General features: G+C 44.5%; 1 protein-coding gene across 1 annotated transcript in view; it reads right to left on the reverse strand.

Annotated features, from left to right (window-relative positions):
* Positions 1 to 24516, reverse strand: part of CLPB (ClpB family mitochondrial disaggregase) — a 146132-nt gene that overhangs the window by 88894 nt on the left and 32722 nt on the right. Inside the window, exons 3-4 of the mRNA XM_059068738.2 lie at positions 20697 to 20783; positions 28 to 131 (exon numbers count right to left, since the gene is read on the reverse strand). Coding sequence (XP_058924721.1) covers positions 28 to 131; positions 20697 to 20783 — 191 coding nt within the window. The remainder of the gene's footprint in view (positions 1 to 27; positions 132 to 20696; positions 20784 to 24516) is intronic.

Consider the following 24516-nt stretch of genomic DNA (forward strand, 5'->3'; position numbering starts at 1 on the left):
CAGAACAGCAGGGTAGCCCACACTTACCTTCTAAAGAATGGATTCCCTGCTCCTTGGCAGTCTTGTAAACACTGCTGAAATCATCCCCGAGGTTTGGGTCAGCACCAGCTGCAAGCAGGACCTGCACCACACTGGAAGAAATAAAAAAGACACCAAGTGTCAAAAACAGGAAAGGCCCAGGAAGTAGACACTCAGATTCTGAGGCATGTTTGGGAACTGGATCTGCCATGTGAGTGGTACAGTGGAGAGAACATGAACTTTACGAGCATCAAAGACAAGGGTAGGAAAGTTGGCTCTGAAACTTTACTGGCTGAGAGGCTCTGGACAGGTTATCTAACACTTCTCTAAGGCTCAGTGTCCACGACTATAAAATACGAAGTGTTATTCAACAAATACTTATCAAATGCTTACTATGTTCTAGTCACTGTAATAGGTGCTAGGGTCCATGCCCTCAAGGAACTTACAGTCCCTTCCGGGAAGGACAACTATTTAGCAAAAAATTACAGCGAAGTGTGATGGGAAGGACAACTATTTAGCATAAAATTACAGCGAAGTGTGATAAAGGCTACATGGGAGAAGTACCATACCATGTATGGTGGGAAACCAAGGGAGGGGATCAAGAAAGGCCTCCCAGAGGACGTGGTATTTAAGGTATTAAAGACTTGGAAGGCTGAGTAGCCAGACCTGGGTTGGTGAAGTGGGAGGACCCAATGCATTTACAAATCTTGGAGGCAAAAGAGCACGAAGCTTCACCTGAAGAAAGCAGAATTGGGGATTTCCCTGGTGGCGCAGTGGTTAAGAATCCGCCTGCTGATGCAGGGGACACAGGTTCCATCCCTGGTCCAGGAAGATCCCACATTCCACGGAGCAACTAAGCCTGTGTGCCAAAACTACTGAGCCTGCACTCTAGAGCCCGTGAGCCACAACTACTGAGCCCGCACACCTAGAGCCTGTGCTCTGCAACAAGAGAAGCCACTGCAATAAGACGCCTGAGCACCACAATGAAGAGTAGTCCCTGCTCGCCGCAACTAGAGAAAGCCCATGTGCAGCAACGAAGACCCAACGCAGCCAAAAAAAAAAAAAAAATTAAAAAAAAAAAAAAAAAAAAAAGAACGTAGAATTGGAGTAGAGGGTGTAAGGGGAAGAAAAGTGGGGAATGAGATAAGCCACTGAAGGGATTAAAAGGGAAGTGACGTGGCAACACATGCTTTTCCTCCCCACTTCAAGATATATACATTAAAAAAAATGCAAATCGTATTGAAATATTAAATTGAAAAATGAAAGTCTTCCCTTATAGCCATCTCCTTAATCTAAATTCTAAGAGTAACCACTATTTATAGTTTGGTGTGTTTCCTTCCAAATCTTTGCTATTAGAAGAATCACTCCTATAGCTGTGTGAGAATGGACTGGAGGGAGTAGGACAAGAGGCAGGAGCCTCCACAGTGAGGTTAAATTAGGTGAATTTATATAGCACCAAGCACAGTGCCTGACCCAGGAATGCTCCATATATGTTAGCTTCCCTTCTATCATGTAATGTTCCTGCTAATACTTTCCTTTTTTTCCCTAATAAAAAAGGTTCATGTTCACTATAAAAAAAACTCAGGTCTTCCCTGGTGGCTCAGTGGTTGAGAGTCCGCCTGCCGATGCGGGGGATACGGGTTCGTGCCCCAGTCCGGGAGGATCCCACATGCCGTGGAGTGGCTGGGCCCGTGAGCCATGGCCGCTGAACCTGCGCGTCCGGAGCCTGTGCTCCGCAACAGGAGAGGCCACAAAAGTGAGAGGTCTGCGTACTGCAAAAAAAAACCAAAACAAACCAACAAAAACAAAAACTCAGAAGATATGGCTAATCAAAAAGAAAAAAATGTTTTAGAATATATAACATCTTTCCAGTTTTTTCAATGTATACACATTTTTATTTACCAAAAATGGGATCATACATAAACTCTCCCTAAACACACACATAACTCACCCCTTCCATGTCTTAAATATCTGTCTATCACATTGTTTTTAATGACTGCACAGTATTCTACTAAAAGACTAGTCTATATTTAGCTAATCCCCAATGGTAAAACAATTAGATTATTTTTAATATTTCAACAACAATCTCTATTTCCTTTGAATAAACTCCTAAGAGATGAATTTCTAGATCAAAAGTATAAGCATTTTTAAGGCTTTTGATAAATGTTACTAAATTACCTTTCAGAAAGATTGTACCGATTTTTATTTTTACTATCAAAGGAAGAAGGATGAGAGTAACTGCTGTGCCTTCCTTTCACCAAAGCTTTTTCATTATGTGTTAATCTGGACACATAATGAGGTGAGGTTGGACTTAAAAAAAATGTTTAGCAAATCAGTTGTATTTCCTTTTTCATGAATCACAATTATCAATTTTGTTTTTATTTTTAGGCATAATGTCTTTTGCCTATTTTTCTCTTAGTATGTTCATCCTTTGCTCACTGGCCTTCAAAACTATTAATGTTTTTGAAGGCATAAATGGCAAGCATTTAAAAAAATTACTCTAGGGAATTTGCTGGTGGCCAGTGGTTAGGACTTGGCACTTTCACTGTCAGGGCCTGGGTTCAATCCCTGCTTGGGGAACTAAGACTCTGGAAGCCTTGTGGCCCAGTCAAAAATAAATAAATAAATAAAAATTTAAAAATTACTCTATCATAAATATTAAAAAGCCAACCTACAATTTTAGTTTCTCTCCTTTGTTAGTTTTTCAATATCTGTAGCCAGCAATATTGTTGGTTTTCCCTGTATCAACTGGTTTGAGTTTCATAACCTTCAACAGGCACAGGACCTGCCCAATTATTTGCTGAATGGATGAATGAATTTCAATAACTCCCATGCACACAAACACACAGTCCTCATAGGTAAGTCAAAGAACCAGAATCTATCTCCCACACAGATGAGGTTCTTCTACATCTGATCTAACATGGTCAAGTGAGCCTCCTGTGTCTATTCCCCTTACCTAAAAGGATCTTAAGAATTACCTTTTACAGGTAATTTATCTAGGATATGAATTATGATCCCAAAGAGAAATAAGAAGGGTCTCTAAGCACCTAAAATCCATGTCTAAAACTCAGATATTTAACTCACAGCAGAGTCTGTCAGGTTTTCACTTGGAGACTATTTGCTCATAGTTTACACATAATTTGGATTAAGACTGGCATTAGTCTTCCTGCTTGCCAGAAGATTAAAAGTTAAGAGGGTTCAAAAAGGCTGTTAGAGATGGGCAAATTAACTGCAGGCAGTGAGAAAAATATCTGATAGAGAGGGATGTAGTATGGTACAGAGGTTAAGAACGCTGGCTTTAAAATTAGAGACAATATGAGCATCAACATGAATAATGACATTAATAGATTATCACCCATTGGGTACACTAAGATTCCAAGAGTCCATATTGAAAATAAGTGAATAAGTCAATGGGAGAGAAGGGAAAGCTCCTCTCTACTGTAGAATGACAACTAATAAATGTAGAACAAATGATGAAATTAGAAAATCATTTTGCAATCATAATTATCAGGGGCATTAAGAGTATGTAGCTCAGACTTCCCTGGTGGCGCAGTGGTTGAGAACCGCCTGCCAGTGTAGGGGACACAGGTTTGAGCCCTGGTCCAGAAAGATCCCACATGCCACGGAGCAACCGGGCCCGTGCACCACAACTACTGAGCCTGTGCTCTGGAGCCCGCAAGCCACAACTACTGAAGCCCGTACGCCTGGAGCCTGTGCTCCGCAACAAGAGAAGTCACTGCAGTGAGAAGCCTGTGTGCCTCAACGAAGAGTAGCTCTCACTTGCTGCAACTAGAGAAAGCCCGTGCACAGCAACGGAGACCCAACGCAGCCTGCCCAAATAAATAAATACATATATACATACATAAATGCTAATGAGTACTGTGATGCTCCTAAAGAAGGTTATGGTATGCAGCACCCCCAAATTTAAAGGAAAAAAAAAAAAGAGTATCTAGCTCATATGACTCTGTTAGTGTATGTAATGTGCTTGTACAGTGCCTGACATATAATAAGTGCTCAAAGAACATCAGTTATCATTACTATGTCTGACCCTGTAGCTGGGCTGTGAGAAAGTCAAGAGAAGTTTGAACTAAGACACAAATTGGGAAGACAGCATGACATTTTATAACAAGTATAGGGAGACCTGTGTTCAAATCAAAGCTCTATCATTTACTGACTGTGACCTTGGACAAGTTACTATACCTCTGGGACTCCATTTTCTTACTGGAATAACAGATAATGATGCCTCCCTTGTAGGTTATAAGTATGTAAAACTCCACAGTGCCTGGCACATCAAAGGAGATCCATAAATATGAACTCTCTTCTCTGTGTCCATATAATCTTAGTGATAATAACATGAATCTGGGCTGAAGTGGGCTCTAGATCTATACCTAATCAACCCCAGGACTCATGTTGGCATAGCCCTGTGTTAAGAAGGCAGCTCTTCTAGTCATGTACCACAATGTTCATTGCAGCACTAGTTACAATAGCCAGGACATGCAAGCAACCTAATTATCCATCGACAGATGAATGGATAAAGGAGATGTGGCACATATATACAATGGAATATTACTCAGCCATAAAAAGGAACGAAATTGAATTATTTGTAGTGAGGTGGATGGACCTAGAGTCTGTCATACAGAGTGAAGTAAGTCAGAAAGAGAAAAACAAATACCATATGCTAACACATATATATGGAATCTAAAAAAAAAAAAAAAAAAAAAAAGGGTTCTGAAGAACCTAGGGGCAAGACAGGAATAAAGACGCAGACGTAGAGAATGGACTTGAGGACACAGGGAGGGGGAAAGGTAAGCTGGGACGAAGTGAGAGAGTGGAATGGACATATATACACTACCAAATGTAAAACAGATAGCTAGCGGGAAGCAGCCGCATAGCACAGGGATATCAGCTCGGTGCTTTGTGACCACCTAGAGGGGTGGGATAGGGAGGATGGGAGGGAGACACAAGAGGGAGGGGATATGGGGATATATGTATATGTATAGCTGTTTAACATACAGCAGAAACTAACACACCATTGTAAAGCAATTATACTCCAATAAAGATGTTTTTTAAAAAAAGGCAGCTCTTCTATATTCTGTACAAGTTGGCTTGTTTTAAAATCTAAGTGAGAAGGGTTTGTCGATCTAAACTCAAAGGGACATAATTTGGTTAATCCTCAGCTGCTGTGTCCAATCACCATTCAATCACACCCCCTCCCATGGCAAGCTGTCCCTCCAGGCAGCTAGTGTCACTAACTGTGCTACCTGGGCCTCTCCAGGTTCCTGAGTATTGATTCCATCTGTCCAATTTGCAGGCTGCAAGACGTGTCCAAGCAACCAAGTATGCTGCCCTTCGCCCCAAAGGGCAGACAGTGGTTTGGCAGGATGCGGAGAGGAAAGTGACTAGGCTAAGCCCTGGGGCTGCTAACCCAATCAAAAGGAATGGGCAATTCACTTCACAAACTTGGAGGACAAAGAGGGTGAGCATCCAAGCTAGTGACTCATTCTGCAATCTGGAGAAGATTCCTTTCACTTTTAATTAACTCAAAAGGCAGCAGCCCCACTGTGGGGTATACCTAGGACTAAAGGAACTGTGGCTGCTCAGTGGCCAAGAGTGGCACCAAACACCTTACCAGATAGCTAGTAAGCTTTTTGCCCAAGAGCTATCTCATACTTAAAAAGCATCTAACCCAGAGTTCCACAGGGATCAGGCCCTTTTTGGAGAAGCCAGCCCAGATCAGGCTAAAGAACTACATGACTATGGTTAGCTCTGATGATGAAAAGAACTTTGTAGACCAATGGGATGTAGGAGGGCAAAAGCAGGGTAGGAGGCTAGCCAGGTAAGAGAAAGCTAAGGCAAGGCTGGTGAGAACAGGCTTAGCAGCAGGCCAGGCCCAGGGAGTGTCAAGAAGTTCATATTCAAAACAGAGCCAAGGGCCAGAGACCAGGCAGCAGAGATGTGAGGCAGAGAGTAAAAAGCCAGGTCAGATGTCAAAAACTAGAGGCAGAGGGAAACAGCAGACCACAAAACAAGTAAGCAACCAGAAACCAAGAAACACACTGGTATCAGAGGTCAAGACAAGGCAAAAGAAGCAGACACCAGGGGCAGCAGTGAGGAGACTTCGCAAATGAAGAGATTTCTGCCTCTTTGACATTTTTGGCTGAAGCAGAAACAAATCCCCCAATTCAGAACTGTATCTGGGAGAAGGTGACGTACGCAAGATGGTGAGTTGGCCCACCTGGCTGACAAGGGGACTACAGGATCTGACGGCACAAAGGGAGGCAGGTACTGCTATCCGAGGTGATCCACCAAAGGACAACTAGAGCCGCCCCTCTGTTCTGGGATTGGCATACTGGCTGTCACTTGGGAGGTTTGGGTTTAGGTATCACTATCTTAAATTGGAGTAGCTGGTGCTAAGTGGGCAGTGAAGTGTATGGGCTAGGCCTTAATGGTCTTAATAGCTGAATTAAAGGGGACAGAGTACACCATCCCACTCACTTATGTTTTTCTATAACACACTCAAAGGAACTATGCTGACTACTCCAGAGGTTCTCACTGGGCAAAGGCTTACAAACATCAGCAATTCTCCCAGCCACCTCAGGACTTGGCCTCTGGTGATCTGTGGAAAGATATGCCTACCAATGTCAGTATCAACCTCAAAGGCTAGAGATCATCTCCAGATACCCTACTTCCAATACTGATCTGGAGAGTCAGAGAATGTCTACAGCCCAGGAGGATGGGGGTTTAGAGTTGGCCTTCAGTGACTTGGCTCTGGTAGCAGTACTTGCCTTCCTATGTGTCCATCAGAATCTACTCTGATCTTATCTCTGCCCAAGTGAGCTGACTCACCAAAAAGACTGGGCTTTATGAATACTGAAGGTGAAGGTTGTGAGGGATAGTATTCAGCTGACAGGTTGGCAGAGAAGCAGCAATAGGGCAGAGCTAGCCAGGCCAGGGATGGGGGGCACTGCAGGCCTGGAAATCTGGCTAATCAGAAATGGTCAGGTCTTAAAGATTGGCCTTAGGTAGGGAGCAGAATGCAGGTCCAGAGCCCGAGACCTTGGTAAGAGTTACACACATGAGTAGGAGTGGTGAGCTCTGAGCCTAGGCTGAGAGCTGTTTTCTTTCTGCTTATTTTACTGCCTGCTGATACAAGTATCTATTTTCTCAAGGGTACAGTAGGGCTAAGTAAGAGGAAGATAGCAGTCTAATAATAAGAGCTAGCATTTGTATATACCTCCTACATGCTAGGCACTATTTTAAATACTTTATATATACTAACATCTAATCTTCACAACAACCCTATGAGGGAGGTTAAACAGAAACTGAGGGATACGTAACTTGTCCAAGGTCACTCAGCTGTAAGGAGCAGAGGTGGGATTCAAACCAGGGCAGTCTGGCTACCAAGCCCATGTCCTTATCACTCTGCTACACGGCCTCTCACTTCCCTGTGTTGACTCCCAGGTAGCTAACAGTCTGTAGAAGCACTTCGCCTCAACTCAAGTTTTAGTAACAAGGCTAGGATCAGGAAGCCCAACAGAAAAATAAGGCAAGGATATGAACAGTTAATGCCCAGAAGAGGAAAAAAACAAACAAACCAGATGATTAAGTATATGAAGAGATCCTCAAGCTTGTGTGTGATTAGAGAAAGGAACTTTTTTAAAAATGAGATAGAATTTTATTGGGAATTTGGGATTGACATGTACACACTGCTATATTTAAAAGAGATAACCAACAAGGACTTACTGTAAATTAATTAATTAATTTTTAAAAATGAGATAGAACTTCAAGTTAACACACTGGCAAAAAGTGAGAAAGCAGAAAAATGCCCAGTGTTGGCAAAGACATGGGGATCTCAGATTCTTCATGCACTGCCAGGGGACAGACTGGTGCAGCCATTCTGGAAGCCAATCTTGTAATATTTGTCATGTTAAATTACCTTGCCCTATGACCCAGCACTTTGCTCCTGAGGATATGTATCTCAGAGAGATTCTTACACAGGTCTATAGAGGGCAACATGGGAGATGTTCACCACGTATTTTGTGGCAGTGGGGAGTTGCAGGCAATCAAGTGTCCATCACTAGGGGAACAGGTAAGTTAAATGTGGTAGACACATGCTATGAAACATGATGCAGCAGTCAGAAGCAACAGGCTGGATACATGTGCAGCAACATGAATAGATGATTTTTAAAAAGGGGTTGATTCTCTGCCACCTACTATTATTTATTAATTGAACTTGACCATCTGTTCTAAAAATTTATTCCTTCAGGGATTCTCTCAATTGCAGAACTCTAATTCCCATGCTGATCTAGTGATCTTGGGGGCTGAAGAATTAAGGACCCAGTGAAAACAATGAACTCCCCGAAGTACACCAAAGGCCATCACATATGCCCCTCCTACTGGTTCAACTGGTTAGTGCTCATTCACCTTCAGGGCTCCTCAGGGACATAGTCACCAACTCAACTGAAGCTTCTCTGACTCCCAGCCCGGGTCCACACTCTTCCTCTTTGCACAGAATCCAGTACCTACTCCTGTGGAAGGTGACCCTCACCATGTTATATCGTGATTGCCTGTCTACTTTTACTTGCCTTTCCCAGTAGATCACGGGGCAAGAGCCATGTCTCAACCTTCTTTCCCAGCTCCTTGCCCGGTGCCTGGATCACAATAAGTGGTCAACAGATGTTTTCTGAATGACTGTATGAAAAAATGAAGAATGAATAAATGAAATAATTATTTTATTTGGTGAGAAATGGGGGAGAAAGGTGGAAGGCAACTGTCTCAGCCCTGCCCAGCTTTCCCCCACCTGAGGGTCCGAACTGGCTGCAGGCAGCTTAGCTGTGGAAAATTTCCATCTTCCTCTCCTGAGCACTAGGCCCCTTCCTGCCCTCCACCAGGCAGTTCCCAAAGAAAGCTGAGGAAAAGAACAGGAGGGTGGTCCCTAAGAAGCAGTTCCTGGGACTCAGAGAACTCCCTTTGGAGCAAAAGCCCCCACCAGGCAAGTTTTAACTTGCCGATCAGGTTTGTAATTAGATTAGATGTGGGAGCACACGTAGGAAGTTGGCTCACATGGACCTTGATGAGCTCCTGCTTTCAGGACAGTGGGGCATCAAAATGCACAGGAGGACAGTTACATCAATTGGCTTTCTGCTCTCAGTGGCCGGAGGGGCTTTGGGTCATCACACTGTTTAGGAAAGAGGGAGGAAACCTGTGGTGTGAGCTGAGGCCTAAGCTGGGCGAGGCGCGTGTCAAAGACGGCTGGCGAGCAGCTGGAATTGGTGAAGCAAGAAAGGGCAGTGATCCCAGCTCCAGGTCATCCCCACACAATGTGGAGCTTCAGAAGAAGCTCCTCCGACTCCTCCTCCCCTCTACCCCCCACATCCAAGCACAGGGTCACTGTGTCCCAAGGAAAAGACAAAGAGTTGACCTATTCTCAACCCAGAGCACACCTCGATGAGGGGAGAAAGCAAAGAGGTCACAGGTCAGGAGGTTTGCTGGAAAGTCAAATGAGCTATGGATCATTCAGTCTACTGGTTGGTCTACAGGCGGTCGGGAAAGCGGGGTGGCCCGACCAAAGGCACTGGCCTGTGTTGAATCTAGAGGTCCTGTGGTGTGGAGGCATGAGCTTGGTGGGGGGCAGGATGGGAAGGCAGTTTTCTTTTCTTTTTTGGGGGGTGGGGTGCAGTTTTCTTTTTAAAGCCAGCTTCCTTGGGAAACAAACTAAAGTTTAAGGAGGAAGCAAGGTACCTGTATAGAAAATGTGCCCCAGTTTCCTTGAATGAGGATGTTATTTTGTTTACTTCCCTCAAAAGGTAAAGATCAATAATCATAATAAAGCAGCCTCGGTGGGTTGAGCACTTTACATTTACTATTCCAGATCCTTATAACCACTTGCAATGAGGTACTAGTCAATTTTACAAATAAACAAACTGAGGCTCAGTGAGATAACATGAGTTATCCAAGTATACACATTAAATAAGCACAGGAATCATGATTCAAATCCATGTGTCTGTCTGGGGCCAAACCTAGTGCACATTCCCCTAAACCACACTGGTTCTCACCCATCTGACCATCCAATAGTCTGTCATAATATCCCAGAGTCGCTGGGCCCTTACTATGTACCAGGGACAGTGATATTTTCAGATGGTCATAACAGCTAGCTGGGATAAGAGGGAGCCAGATTCAGAGGGACAAGGGTCAAAATCAGTAGAGGGCTCAGACCAGGTGAGATAATTTGGGCAAGGCTTAAGGAAGGCATGGCACGTTAAGCAGAGGGCCAAGGAATCGAGATTACCCATCACAGGATTTCCAGGACAATCCCAATTTCATATCCTTAGCCTAGTTCTAAATACACTTCCATGTCTTTCAATCTGTGGTTCATAACACACAGTCGCCAAACCAATGGGGCAGTGTGGTCAAGCCCTGGTTATTACGGATTCTTTCCACAGTATAGGCTAGACTAGGCTCTCTCTAGGCAAATGATCCATAAGAGCATGTTGGGGCTGGTACATCTCCTAGATGTACTATGCACTAGGCATTGCACTAAGCAGTCTTACATGCATGTTAATCTTCGCAACCACCCTATGCTGAGGCAGATGCTATTATTGTTCCTACTCTGCAGATGAGGAAACAGCTGTTAAAAGGTAGAGCTAGGTTTTAAACTCAGGCCCTCTTTCCAGAGCTCTTGTTCCTCACCACTCTGCCACACACAGCTAGACTGTGCTCCCCAAAGTATGGACTGTGCCTGGCCATCTGTTCCCTTGCACATAGGCCCCAGTACGGGCCAGTAAATATTCGTTGAATCAATTCACTTCTAAGGCCTAAACACTGCACTGCCGATGCACACATTGAGTTTTCAGTCAGCTCCTGGGCTTTACTTGCTAGTATTGCTAAATTGGGTCTCCTTGGATTTTACAGTTGGTTTTTGGTTTTAACTGTAGACTGAAACACTTGTCCCTATTAATTTTTATCACCACAGATTTAACCATTGCTCTAGCCCACTGAGTTCTTTTTTCATATCCCCGACTCTTTCACCTAACATATCAACTACCTCTAAGCTTCATTTAATCTGCCCATTTGGTTGGAATTTATCAATGGTCTCACTAGAATCAGTGATATGACTAGTGAATAGGACAGACCCCTGTGGCTCACCAGTACAGTCTGCTTCCCAGTCTGATATCCATACATATATCAACAATGAACCAGATCATTCACCATTCATTAGTTTGACCAAACTATTTGCCAAATCGTATTTTATTCATGTGGATATGAGAGACAGCCAAATACCTTGCTGCAACCCAGAGACACCTACTATATTTACTGTATATTCCTGACCCACCAAGCTGGCACCCCTATTTAAATAAGCACAGAGTGGGTCTGATGTCTTTAAAGAGGAGGTGCAGGAGTGGACCATACCACAGTCCCTAGAAATGGAACACCCTTCCCCAGGCTGCTGAACTGGATGAGCACTGGATGCTCTTTTCATCCCAACTGATCTTCTCCATGAAGACAGCACTGAACACAGAACCCCAGGATGGGATATAGTGCTGGAGAAGGGGGTGGGTACCCTGAGACTGTCAGTTTAGGCAAATGAGCTGACACCACTTTCCAGGGAACAGTGTCTGGGTGGCCTGAGGTCAAGGCATGTGTCTGCCAAACTAGAAACGGGTGCATGCTGGAATTGGAATATCATTACTACGAAACAGGATTATCTTGAGCAATGATTCTAAATGGGATTAGAAATGACTCTTTGTTACTCAGAGATAATCAACCACAGCAGCGGTGGGAGAGACATCAAGCTTGGCACACTTTTCTGGGGGCATGGTGCTGGCATTCTGGGCACCTGGCCAGCACGCTCACTCGCCCTTCCTTGCTGGGAAATACTGGGAACTGTTCTTCACTAGGCAGCCGTGGCCACCTGGGACGAGAGCAAGCTCCACATCAAAGTGCCCTGGTTTGGGGTCCCATGTTCTAGGCCCAGCTTCTTAGATGAAAAGGAGTGGAAAAAGAATCTCCAAAGCCCTACTGCTTCTGCTTCTGCATCACCCATCAGATACTGGTGAGAGGCAAGTAATATCCCCACCTCCATCAAAGACAGGCTTACCTGCAGGAAATTCACTAACTTCCTGAGGTCACCAATCAGCAGCAGCAGTGTTAGTCAAAATAATAATTAAGACACTACCACTACTACTATACTACTATTAACTAAAGTAGCAAACTCTTATCAAGTGCTTACTATGTGGCAGGCATTATTCTAAACACTACATATATTTACACATTTAAAGTGATCAGCTTATTATCTCCATTTTATGGCTGAGGAAACAATCATATATAAGTGAAAGAACTTGCCAAGGTAGATGACTAGTAAGAGGAAGAGACAGCTTGGATGTGAATCCAGGTCGTCCAGCTCTAGAGCTCACAGCTCTACCACATGCTAGACAGTTACAGCCTGAGAGGACCATGGTCCATGCTGGATAAGGCCTTCCTTTACCCTCACTGGTCTCTAGACCCTGCCGGTGCCCCCTACAAACTCTGGTACATCCCTACTTTATTACTTTTAGGAGCCTATGCTCACAATGGTGCTTATTCCAGAAATGCTGTCTTTCTACTCTCCACCTCTACCAACCAAAATCCTGTCCGTCTTTCAAGGCCCATCTCATGTGAAAGGGCCTCCTTTCATGATTAACCCCCACCCCAGCACTCTAGGCTGGTCTTCTCTGGGTACTGACCACATTCTGCCTCAATCTACCGTTAAAAGGAAGCTTGTTTTATCCTTTTTCTGACAGCTTTTTTGAAGACAAGGAGAGTAGTTTGTCGGTTTTTAGATTTCTCAAAAAATCATCCAGCACATAATGGGTCATCAAGAAACCCTGCCTGAATTGACTTGACTCCTGGTCTTGGCACCCCTTGATTCCTTGCATGGCTTTGCTCCCTCCATCTTCCCTACCCAGGTAGTATAGTCCAGTGGAGAGAATAAGGGTTTGGGGTTCAGAGGGACCTGATTTCAAATCCTGGCTCACCCTTTCACTTACTGGACAAACTTAGGCATCTCTGAGCTTCATTTTCCCTATCTGTAAAATAGGTATAATAATCCCCCCATTTTAGGATTGCAGTGAGGATTAGAGCAACATGGGAAGTATTCGACATGGGCCTGGCACGCAGAAGAAACCCAATCAACCACAGCCACCATCATCACTATAGTCAGGAGATCAGATAGCACAAAGCCAGCCTCCTCGGGCCAAAGGAAGCACCACTCTGCAGCTAGCAGCCAAGCTGAGGACAGGCTGGGGACCTTGGGAAGAGACTGTAGGCCTCCAAAGCAGGATAGACGTCCATGTTGTCAGGCCGCCCGGTACCTACAGTAAAGCACAGGTACTGGGATGCTCTACCTGCTCTGCCTCTGGCCAGCCAACAAGGAAGAAGAGCCTCCCATGGAGGCTGCCCCAGTCCAGCTACAAGAGAAGCATCAGCTCTTTGCTCTAAGAACACCTGTGGAGTTGTCGGCCACACAGAGGCCTGTAAAACCTCTCCTGCATGTCAGTGATCTGGCTTGGGCTGCTGGGTTCTTAAAGATAGGATTTAATGCCTCCCCTCCCCTTAGTAAGGTGGAGGGAAAATAAGCAAATGCTAAAAATAAATGACTGCTATGAGAGGGAATTAAATGGTCTTCAGCCAAGGATGGCGGCATTTTAAAATTAACAAAGCCCAGGTACCACATCCAGGAAGGCCTTGGCAAATGCGGGTTATCCACTCATTAGCTCAGCTCCTCAGGGACCCCAGCCAAGCAGGGAAGGCAGTGCCGGGAAGCAGTCCTTCCGATGCTGATGAAATGCACTCCGGGAGAAAAAGCAGAAGGAGGGAGGGAGACTCTTGTGGGGAATTTCAAACAGTTCTGCTGGAGTTTCCTTCTCTGCCTGGCAGTCTCACCTTCTCTGAGGCAGGGGCTTTCAAGGCAACCAGCAAGCCCAAGTGGACTCAAATCTGAACCTCCCCCCACCACCCCACTGTTTCAGGATCTTTGGTTCCTGAAGCTCCACAATGGCCATACTATTTAGGTGATCCTCCCTGCGTGGCAGCCCAGGGACAAGGAACCCAAGAATGATGTGGGATGAGAGGCAAGCTCCCAGTCCTGAACCCTGCACCTTCTCCTCGCCATAAAGAACCATATGACACTTTGTGAGCCCACTGTCTACCACTCATTAGGTGAATTTATCATTATTCATCAGTAACTCTACTTCATGACATCACAAACTGTATGAATCCACAAATCTTTATTCTCTACTAACAATCAGAATATATAGTACTCCAAAGTAAGATACCATCAACTATAAGAATTCAAAACATTCCAGGTGACCATAAACAATATGAATTCATTTTAACACTACTAACAGGAATTCTCAGTACACCAAAGGTCACAATTAACAGTGAAAATATAGAGAGATGGTGGTTTTTTTAAAACTTTTTAAAAGTCTGTTTATTGAAGTATCATTTATGCATAGTAAAATTCATCCTTTTAAGTTGTACAGTTTGATGAGTTCTATGACTACCACTATGATCAACACTTAGAGTATTTCCATCACCCCAAAAGTTCCATTGGGCCCTTCCTCCCACTCCTAAACCCTAGCAGCCACTAACCTGATTTCTGTCCCTATAGTACTGCCTTTTCCAGACTGTCATATAAATGGAATTATACAGCAGGTAGCTTTTCATGTCTGGCTTTAACTTAGCATAAGGCTTTAAAGATTTGACCATGTTGTTACCTATACAAGAAGTTTGTTCTTTTTCTACTGCTGAGTAGTCCACTGTATGGATGTACCATAATTTGTCCATTCACCAGATGATGGACATTTGGGTGATTTCAAGTTTTTGGTGATTATGAATAAAGCTACTATAAATATTTGCATACAGGTCTTGTTGTAGATGCATGATTTTATTTCTCATGGACAAATATCTAGGAGTTGGTATTGCTGGGCTGTATGATAAATGTATGTTTTACCTTTATAAGAAACTGCTGAAGTGTTTTCCAAAGTGGTTATACCATTATGCATACCTATCAGCAGTGATGACAACTGTTCTGCATCCTTATCAGCACTTGGTATTGTCAGTTTTAAAAATTTTGGCCATTGGAATAGGTGTGTAGTGGTATCTTATTGTGCTTTTTAACTTGCATTCCCCTAAATGCTGAGTATCTTTCATGTGCTTATTTGCCATCAATCTCTTCTTCAGTGAAGTGTCTGCTCAAATCTTTTGCTTATTTTTTAAAAATTGGGCTATCAGGACTTCCCTGGTGGTGCAGTGGTTAAGAATCCACCTGCCAATGCAAGGGACATGGATTCGATCCCTGGTCTGGGAAGATCCCACGTGCCGTGGAGCAACTAAGCCTGTGCGCCACAACTACTGAGCCTGCGCTCTAGAGCCTGTGAGCCACAACTACTGAGCCCGCATGCCACAGCTACTGAAGCCTATGCACCTAGAGCCCATGCTCCACAACAAGAGAAGCCACCACAATGAGAAGCCCGCGCACCACAACAAAGAGTAGCCCCCGCTCGCCGCAATTAGAGAAACCTGCGCGCAGCAACGAAGACCCAACACAGCCAAAAATAAATAAATTTATTTATTTTTTTAAATTGGGCTAGGGCTTCCCTGGTGGCATAGTGGTTGAGAATCCGCCTGCCGATGCAGGGGACACGGGTTCATGCCCCGGTCTGAGAAGATCCCACATGCGGCTGGGCCTGTGAGCCATGGCCGCTGAGCCTGCGTGTCCGGAGCCTGTGCTCCGTAACGGGAGAGGCCACAACAGTGAGAGGCCTGCGTACCACAAAAAAAAAAAAAAAAAAAAAATTGGGCTACCTTTTTATTACTGATTTGTAAGAGTTCTTTATAGCTTCTGGATACTGTTCTTTCATCAGACGTGTTTTGACAGCTTCTTTTTTGAGGAATTAGAATTCATACCATTTTTCTTCCAAATCACTATCCCCTGCATATACATGCTGATGAAGAAAACAGGACAGACTTAAATTTTCAACTTACAAATACCTTAGTGTCATTGGACAAAGGGTCAAGCAGTACTTAGTACCTGTTAAAACTCATGAGACTATTTTTACCTCCATGATGAGCACCCAACCGCCATTAGGCTTTAAAGAAAGCTACATCTGGAGAAATGGCTGTCCTATAAACAGCTTTCGCCCCCCAGGCTCTGCACCTCCCAAAGCCCTGTTCTGGTCTGTCAGGCTCTTGGAATGGTCAACAGTCGTCACACTCCATTGCTGGCCATTGTCCACTGGGAAAGGTAGGAGGCTCCCAATCCACCCCTCAGTGAAAGAGCAAACAGTGGGGCCTGTGGCTGCCTGGACATCAAAGTAAAACAAACAGGCCTGGCAGGCCCTGCCTCTCCGCCTACACATCCTGCAAATGCCATCTGAAGGAGCATCCCTGAGGGGGTCATGACTTTCAGCTTGTCACAGCACACATCAAAGTTTGCACCACACACGAACAGGGTGCATGGGTTCGAATCAAGTTGCCCAAGAGCGGATACTCAGCCATTGTGTCCAGTTTTAATCCCGTGTTTTCCCAAGTAATTAAGCCTTCTTGCTTATGAACTTGTGACTAAGTAAAGCATCACTGAGAGGTTGTAACATCAAAGTGCCTTCCACCGTCTGTCCATGTTTAGTAAAATTGGATTTCTTTCCCTTCTTAAAGAAAAACTAATTGAATTTAGCTGAAGGCTGGGTATATTTCCACGAGCCAGTAGAGGCTGTGCTAAGTCATAGTGGTCATCCTGGGACCCTGTGGCTTAGCGTTTAGCTGGGCTGGGTCAGAGTGCAACACGGAACGAGGCACCCAGACTCAGGCTAAACAAGTGCCTGTGGCATGAGGCTTATGGAGGGCTCACTGTGGAGAAGGGGCCAGCCCCCACCAACTACTCCTCAAGTCAACACTACACCCAAGCTGTTACTAGGCTGGCAAAAGGACTGTCCTACCAGAATGTTGGTAAATCTTTGGCAGGAGGGCTACTGAAGACAATGGCCATCACAATGCTCGAGTCCTTGATGTCAGCAGTCCAAGTAAGCTTCTTAAGGCAAAGGCTGTGATGCTTACTTAGTATCTGAATCCTCTTTAGCCTAGCATATCAGCACCTGACACAGTCTAGTTTTTAAAAAAGTCTTCTGGATGCATAACATGATAACATAAAGGTATGTCAGCACAAAGTTCCTCTCTCCTGAAGAACCAAAACTCTCTGTATCCCTTTTTTGCCCTGCTTGTCAGGAAACTTCAAATTAAATTCATACTCAATTCCACTAATTACCTGATTTACAGTGAGTACAGCCTGGTCCCATTTATGTAAAATTAGACATATAGACATAGATATAGTGATCAGTCTCTAGGTAGAGGGGATTCAGTTGACGGCTACTTTCTTCTCTATATTTTTTTTACAAAAACAATAAACCTATTTTTGGAAAAGAAAATCTCTAGTTCAATCCTGATAGAATTATCTTTCTTTTTACCAATATGATTTCTGATCTTGATCCAGTTTTAACTCTCCTGTGTACATTTATATTTGTATTTTGATTTAAGTCACCTTAAACCCTTTTTGTAAATAAAAGGAGGGAATAAATTACAAATAAGTTCCCATGCATATTTTTAACATTTTGTTCTATAACACTGTATTTTCTGTTCAAAATTAAACAAAATAGCACTCTCTTTATTATTCAAAATTAAATAAAATAATAAATACATAATATAAATAAAGGTTCACAAGAAGATAATCTCCTTAAGTATAGAGACTATTGTGTTCATATCCCCAAGGACTTAACACATTAAGCAGCCAGGCACTAAAGGCAGCTGAGGGTGAAATGACTGAGCTTCTCTCAGGATATCCCCTTTGAGCTTATGGGCTACCAACATTCTAAAAGAGGTGAAGGTTCTCTACTTTCAACCTTGAATCATGGGGTGCTGTCCCTCTACTCGCCCTTGATCCAAATCCATTTCCAAGGTGGTGGCATTTCAGGTCTGGCCAGTATGATTCCAGAAGGGTTTGGTGACTGATGAGATGAGAATCAGCACACTTCTAATACAGAAAAACTTATTGGCAGATTGTGCTGGGATGGACATGATAATCCTTCAAGACCACTCCCATAGCACCTTACCAATGAGGCCTACCCACCCTGAGCAGTGTACTCCTGGCATTCCCTTTTACCAGATTCTACTTTTCCTTTTTTTCCATTAGCATTTCTTATCTTCTAATATATAGTTTACTTATGCATTGTATTTATTGTTTATTGTCTGTCCCTGCCTCTCTCCACCCAGGGACCACCACTTGTACAGAAATAAGCTCTTTGAGGACAGGGATATTTGTCTGTCAAGAACAGTGCCTGGAAAACAGTAGGTGCCAAACAATTTCTGTAATATGAATAAATAAATCCAACCTGAGAGTATGCTGTTTTCTATAAAAATCTGTCCTCACTGGGTACCGGAAGGAAGAGGAGGGCACAAAATAGAAGCTTAAAACACCAATAATTAGTCCTAGGAACAGAGTAAATACAAGCCAACACTCTCACTTTGCTCAATGAGCATCACTGATTTGCTAATGGCCCTGGATAAAGACAGAGCAATCAGTTAAACCAACAACTCATTAGATTCAGAGAGAAGTGTCCTCAAAGCACATCTGCTAGCTATGTGCTCACTGACTGGCAGTACTCTTAAGTATAGTGTTAATTCCTATTCTGTCTCAACGCTGATAAAACCAAACACAGAAGAGCACATACCCCCTCCCTTTTCTCCACCACTGGTTAACTCTTGCAGATGGAGATACCTGCAAGCTGGGAAAGACTGGTGGGTGGGGGTGGAGGCAGGGGAGGGGGGATATAAGTGGTAGAATAAGCACATGTGTGTTGTGTGTAGAGAGGTCTAATGAGAGCATAAGAGGATAACATCTCACCATTTGTAACCTGTAGCACATACATTATCTCATTTGATTCTCACAAGAATATAGTAAGTATCTATCTGCTCTGCGGTGAGATTCAGTCCCCTCATCCCCTCTGCTTTGATAATATCCTGTCCACACTGCTCTGATATCATTGATTACACTATACTCTGCTTCTCTACCTGCCTGTCTTTTCCACATTAGACCACGAGCTCCCAAGGCCTCTGATTCCCCAGTGATTAACACAGACCCTGGTTCAGAGTAGATATCTACCAAATGTTTGTAGAAATAGTTGATTTCAGGTGAAGAAACAAGGTGTTCATAGAATTTTGAAATTCAACTAAGGGTCAGAGCCAGGACTGGATTCCAGGCTCTCAACTGTAGAACCTATTTACATTAATTTTTCTTTTAAAGACTATGTGCAGGGCTTCCCTGGTGGCGCAGTGGTTGAGAATCCGCCTGCCGATGCAGGGGACACGGGTTCATGCCCTGGTCCAGGAAGATCCCACATGCTGCGGAGCGGCTGGGCCTGTGAGCCATGGCCGCTGAGCCTGCGCGTCCGGAGCCTGTGCTCCACAACGGGAGAGGCCACAACAGTGACAGGCCCGCGTACGGAAAAAAATAAAAAATAAAAAAAATAAAGACTATGTGCTTAGAGCTAAAGAGGCAAATAAGGAGAAAGAGTGCTGAGATCAAGTTCACGACAGAGTAGCAGAGAAGAGAGAACTATCTCAGTACAGCTAAGTCTCTCAGCCAGTCTGAGGCAGTGCCACCCTGACATTATAAAATACCTGTTTGGTTGATTTCCACCATATTTATGACCCTTCCAAAGGTGGCCAGTACTGGCAGATAAAATCCTTAAAGATCTGCTTGAAGGGAAAATGAAAATTTGCACCTCCCACTATCAATGTCAGTGGCTGTTACTAAAGCACCCAGTCTGCCTTCTTTGAAAGCATCTCTTTTTGCTCTTTTTCAATCAATTCTTTTGCATAATCACAGCTAGAGACTGTGATGTAATGGCAGCATCCAGCCCAAGCCCGGGATCCGGCAGTGGGAGGCAGCAGTGAGGTACAGTAAAACACACAAACTATGCAGGCAGTCAGACCAGGTTCTAAATCCTATCTGTGTGACCTTAGACAAATCACTTTACCTCTTTGGGCTTCAGTTTTCTCAGCTGTAAAATGAAAAATAATAATATATATCTTGTGGATGGTTGTAAGAAGTAGAGATAACTCTACACAAAGTAGACTGTTTCAATCTTTACACAACAGCTGCATGCTGGGGGAATGGGGAAGCATATAGGAAAACAGCAGGGCCTCTAACGAGAGAGAAGGAACACCCCCACCTTCCCTAGTTTCTACCAGAACTTCCAAAGGAACAGCCCAATGGAACCCTTGCTGGGAACAGTGATTGCAGACTGCTCAACATGGATAATGATAACGGAATCATGATGATAACTTGCACATGTACACTTAACCACTTACAACAGGCTTTCAAACATTTTGTTGCTTCAATAAAGCAAATGACTCGCCTAAGGTCACAAAGTCAATGAATGATGGAGCTGCGATCCAGAGCTACATCCTTCCTCTCCACATCTCCTATACTTTCCATTGCACCAGGTGTAGACCAGTTCCTTAGGCTGAGTCCATTTCCCTGCCTTTCAAGAAGGCAGTAGGGGGACAGGCAAGGGTGGGAGAGGGTTCAGGATCATGGTCTGCAGAGCTCTGGCAAAGGGAGCCCCATGTGGAAGGAGATCTCTCACCTGTTGTTTCGGTTGATGGCTGCTACCATGAGTGCTGTCCAGCCAAGTTTGTGCCTTGCATTGACATCAGCACCTTCCGACAACAGCCTAGAGAGAGACAGAAATATTTTCAGTGTACGGCTTATCATGGACGTAAGAGTGGAAGAAATGAAAAATCAATAAACAGGGAAGCTAGATGAATTTGGAAATAGTTATAGGGCTTTGAGAAGTAAATACCCATCCCAGCTCCTCTGGTCACTCTCCCTTGACTCCAGCCTTCTCCTACCTCTCTCCCTCTTCCCTTAAATGAGTCTGCCTCTGCTGTCATCCTCCCAGCCTACTGAGGAAAGAATGTGCCTTCCCCTCTGTCCAGAATGCTCTCTCCCTGCCTCTCTGCCTATTCTAAATCTACTTTCATATAATGGGATACAATCCTGGCTTGAGGACTCTCTCCCAAGTAGGCTTTCCTGACTCATCCAGTCCACAGATCTCTCCTCCTTCCTTAGAATTCCCCCATGTTTAGCACCAAATGCTCAATGACACTTCTCATCTATGTAGCTCCCGGTTTACAGAAGAATCCCACTTCTCAAGTTTATCTGTATGCTTGCTGTTTGGAAACTGGAACTCTGAATGCAAGGGAAGATGGAAAGAATGTTAGAAATGCTAGATTAGGTTTCTAGAAAAGTCCATATGAGCCTATTTGACTCTATATGCCAGTGCCTAGCACACAGTAGGAGCTCAGTAGCTGTTAACACAAGTTTTTAAGTATACCACTAAAAGCCTGAATTCTGGGTCCCAGGAGCAGGGGGCCTTATAATGAGGGGGTGGATAGAGAGGAGAGTGAAGAGAACCAACTCTTACTGAGCACCTCCTACAAGCAGGAACTGCCTCAGAACTTTACATACATGCTCTTATTCACTCTTCACACAAGCTTAAGGAGCTGGTATTAATCTCCTCTTTTGATGGATGAGGTAATAAGTTCAGCGAGGTGAAATGACTCGCTGAAGGTCACAAAGCTAGTTAAGGGGCAGTACAGTGACTGGAACCCAAGTCAACAATGGCTCTGCAGCCTGAATCCTCACCTCACCAACCTTCATCTACACTGAACCTGACTCCATGTAATATGGAAGAGAAAAGACTAAATGGACTCCAGCAAATCAGCATGACATGTGCTTGGTCCTGTGCTGAATTCTCGGATGGGGGTGTGGAGAAGACATGGGGTTTGCCCTAAGGAATTTAGATGTGGAGGGAGGATTTAGGATAGCAGGAAACCAAAGGCTGTCGTGTGTGGTTTCCCTCCATAAGTGCTGTAGGAGGCCAGGAAACAGGGAGACCAAAAGTCAAGAGTGTTTCACCAACAAGGCAGGAACTGCTTATGAGGAATGGGCATTAGGGGGAACTGGGAAGCTGTCTGCTCTTCAGTGCATTCTATTTATTTTTTTTTTTTTTTAATTTTTATTTTTTTCTGTATGTGGGCCTCTCACTGTTGTGGCCTCTCCCTTTGCGGAGCACAGGCTCCAGATGTGCAGGCTCAGCGGCCATGGCTCACGGGCCCAGCCGCTCCGTGGTATGTGGGATCTTCCCAGACCGGGGCACGAACCCGCGTCCCCTGCATTGGCAGGCGGACTCTCAACCACTGCACCACCAGGGAAGCCCTCTTCAGTGCATTCTAGATGAAAGGTCACTGGCAGAGAGTCCAGAGGCTTGGGGTTGAGTCCTAGCACCATTCTTATGCCATAATCTGTAGTAAATGCCCCTCTGGACCAAGCCAAGTCTAACCTCTGTGCTGCTGAAGTAAGCAGGTGATAAAGGCTTGGGAGGATGAAGAGACACATCATGTACTCATTCGTTCACTCAGCCTGTGCTGATGCAGGGAATGAGACAGACACCGTCAAAGCCTGAGGGGAAGACAGACGAGCAAGCACGTCACTACACATCAGATGAGTGCTAGGAAGGGGGCCTCAAGTTGCAAATGTACAACCAGGGAACCTAACCTAGGCTTAATGACCCAGAAGGCCTCTCAGAGGAAGTGATGATAGAGAGTTAGCCAGACAAAAAGGGGCAAAGGAGGGAAGGAGTGTTCCAGGCAGAGGTAAAGCCTCTCATCAGAGTAGAAGGCAGCACGGGGTATATGAGGCCCTGAAAGAGGTCTGGCATGACTCAGGCATGAAGTGTGAGGGGAAAGTGTTGAGAGAGGAGGTTGGGAAACCCTCTTATCTCACCTCTAGTTTGAAAGGTTTCTTCTGGTCAAAGTCCTGGGCCTCTTCCTCTTACTGCATACACTGTTAAGGATCCTTTATGCAGAAACAACTGTCCATAGCCAAAGATGTTAAAGAGGCTAAGAACCCTGGGGATAATTTTCTGAGACAGAAATCTCTCTTTGCACAAAACCTTCCCTTGTTTAGCAGGCCAAGTGGTGCTGTGGAGAGCGCAAGTTTCTGAGAACTGAGAGACTGGAGTCTGATTTTAACTGTGATTCTGGTTGGATGGCTTCACTTCTCTGGCCCTCAGTCTATAAGACCAGAAAATCTATAAGACCAGAAAATCAGGAAGGGCTGATCAGAGGTTTCTGAGGGAAAAGACTCAAACTATGCCTTGAAGAATAGGAACAATTTAGAGAAGAGGGAGGACGTGCATGCCAGTCAAGACAAAAGACACGAGATACTATTCAGAAGCAGGGAAGGGATGAGAAAGTATACTCAGAGACCATCAGGTAGATCCATCTGTGTGACAGTTAGCAGCACAGAAACAGGCAGCTGCCAAGGTAGGCAGGGCCTACCACAGGGCCTCAAAAGCCAAGCTAGGAGGCCAAGGCAGTGGGCATAAACCGTTTTTGAGCCATGGACTCCTCTGAGGATAAATCATCAAAGCTGAAGATTCTTTCCAGAAAAGTGCACAGGCACACACACACTCAAAAAAAAAAAAAAAATCTTTCTTTACATACAATGCCCAGGGGTTCATAGGTCCCCATGAAATCAACAGTGGACCCTAGGTTAAAAACCCAATCTCAAGGGTTGACAAATGCCTGGCATGTGTGTGCTATGGTCCTGCCCTCCTGTATCTCAGTCAGAAATCATCACTCTCTCTCAACAGCTCTTTCCTATGGAGCCTTTGAAAGAGCCTCAGAATCCTTCTCAACACTGGTTCCAATCAGCTACCATCAAGAAGAAGAAACCTATTTGCCATTCCTTAGACTCTCACTATAGGCAAGTGGGGTTGTCATTGAAGGTTTTGGGCAAAAGAAATTATAGAACTAACCTAATAGCTTAAGCAGGCTGAATTTGAAAGGAGACAGAAGAGAAAATGGGGACAAGGAGACCAATTTGGAGGTTGCTGTAACACAGAACAAGGGAGATGAGCTAGGGAAGGGAAATGAGAAAGTGCGCGTGAACAGAAGAAACTCAGTGCAGTCAGAATCCTTTATGCCTTTAGTGGGTCAGTGACCTGTGTTCCCCTGCCTGGGCCCTGAGAATTCTAGAAGCAGCACTCCTCTGGAGGCAGTGCTGAAGAAAGAAGATAGAGATGCCTCCTCTTCCTGCCCCTTAAGGGCTGACTGTAGTGTAATAAAAAGAAAAAGATGAATAAAAGCCTCTGGAGCAAGTCAGATCTGGATTCAAATCCTGACCCAGCTAGATAATGCTGAGCAAATCAATTCTGAGTCTCAGTTTTCTCACCTATCAAATAGGGACAGTAATCTCTAATTTGCAGGGATCCCAGCCCAGTCCCTGGCACATAGCAAGTATTCAGTAGAATGGTTTTTGCCTGCCACGCTACCCTGTTTCTATCTCTTTGAAGGAACAAAGCGATCTACCAAGTTGGTAGTGGCAGGTTGGCAAGTACC

Source organism: Kogia breviceps, chromosome 7 (assembly GCF_026419965.1).
Source record: "Kogia breviceps isolate mKogBre1 chromosome 7, mKogBre1 haplotype 1, whole genome shotgun sequence".
Classification (NCBI taxonomy): Eukaryota; Metazoa; Chordata; class Mammalia; order Artiodactyla; family Physeteridae; genus Kogia; species Kogia breviceps.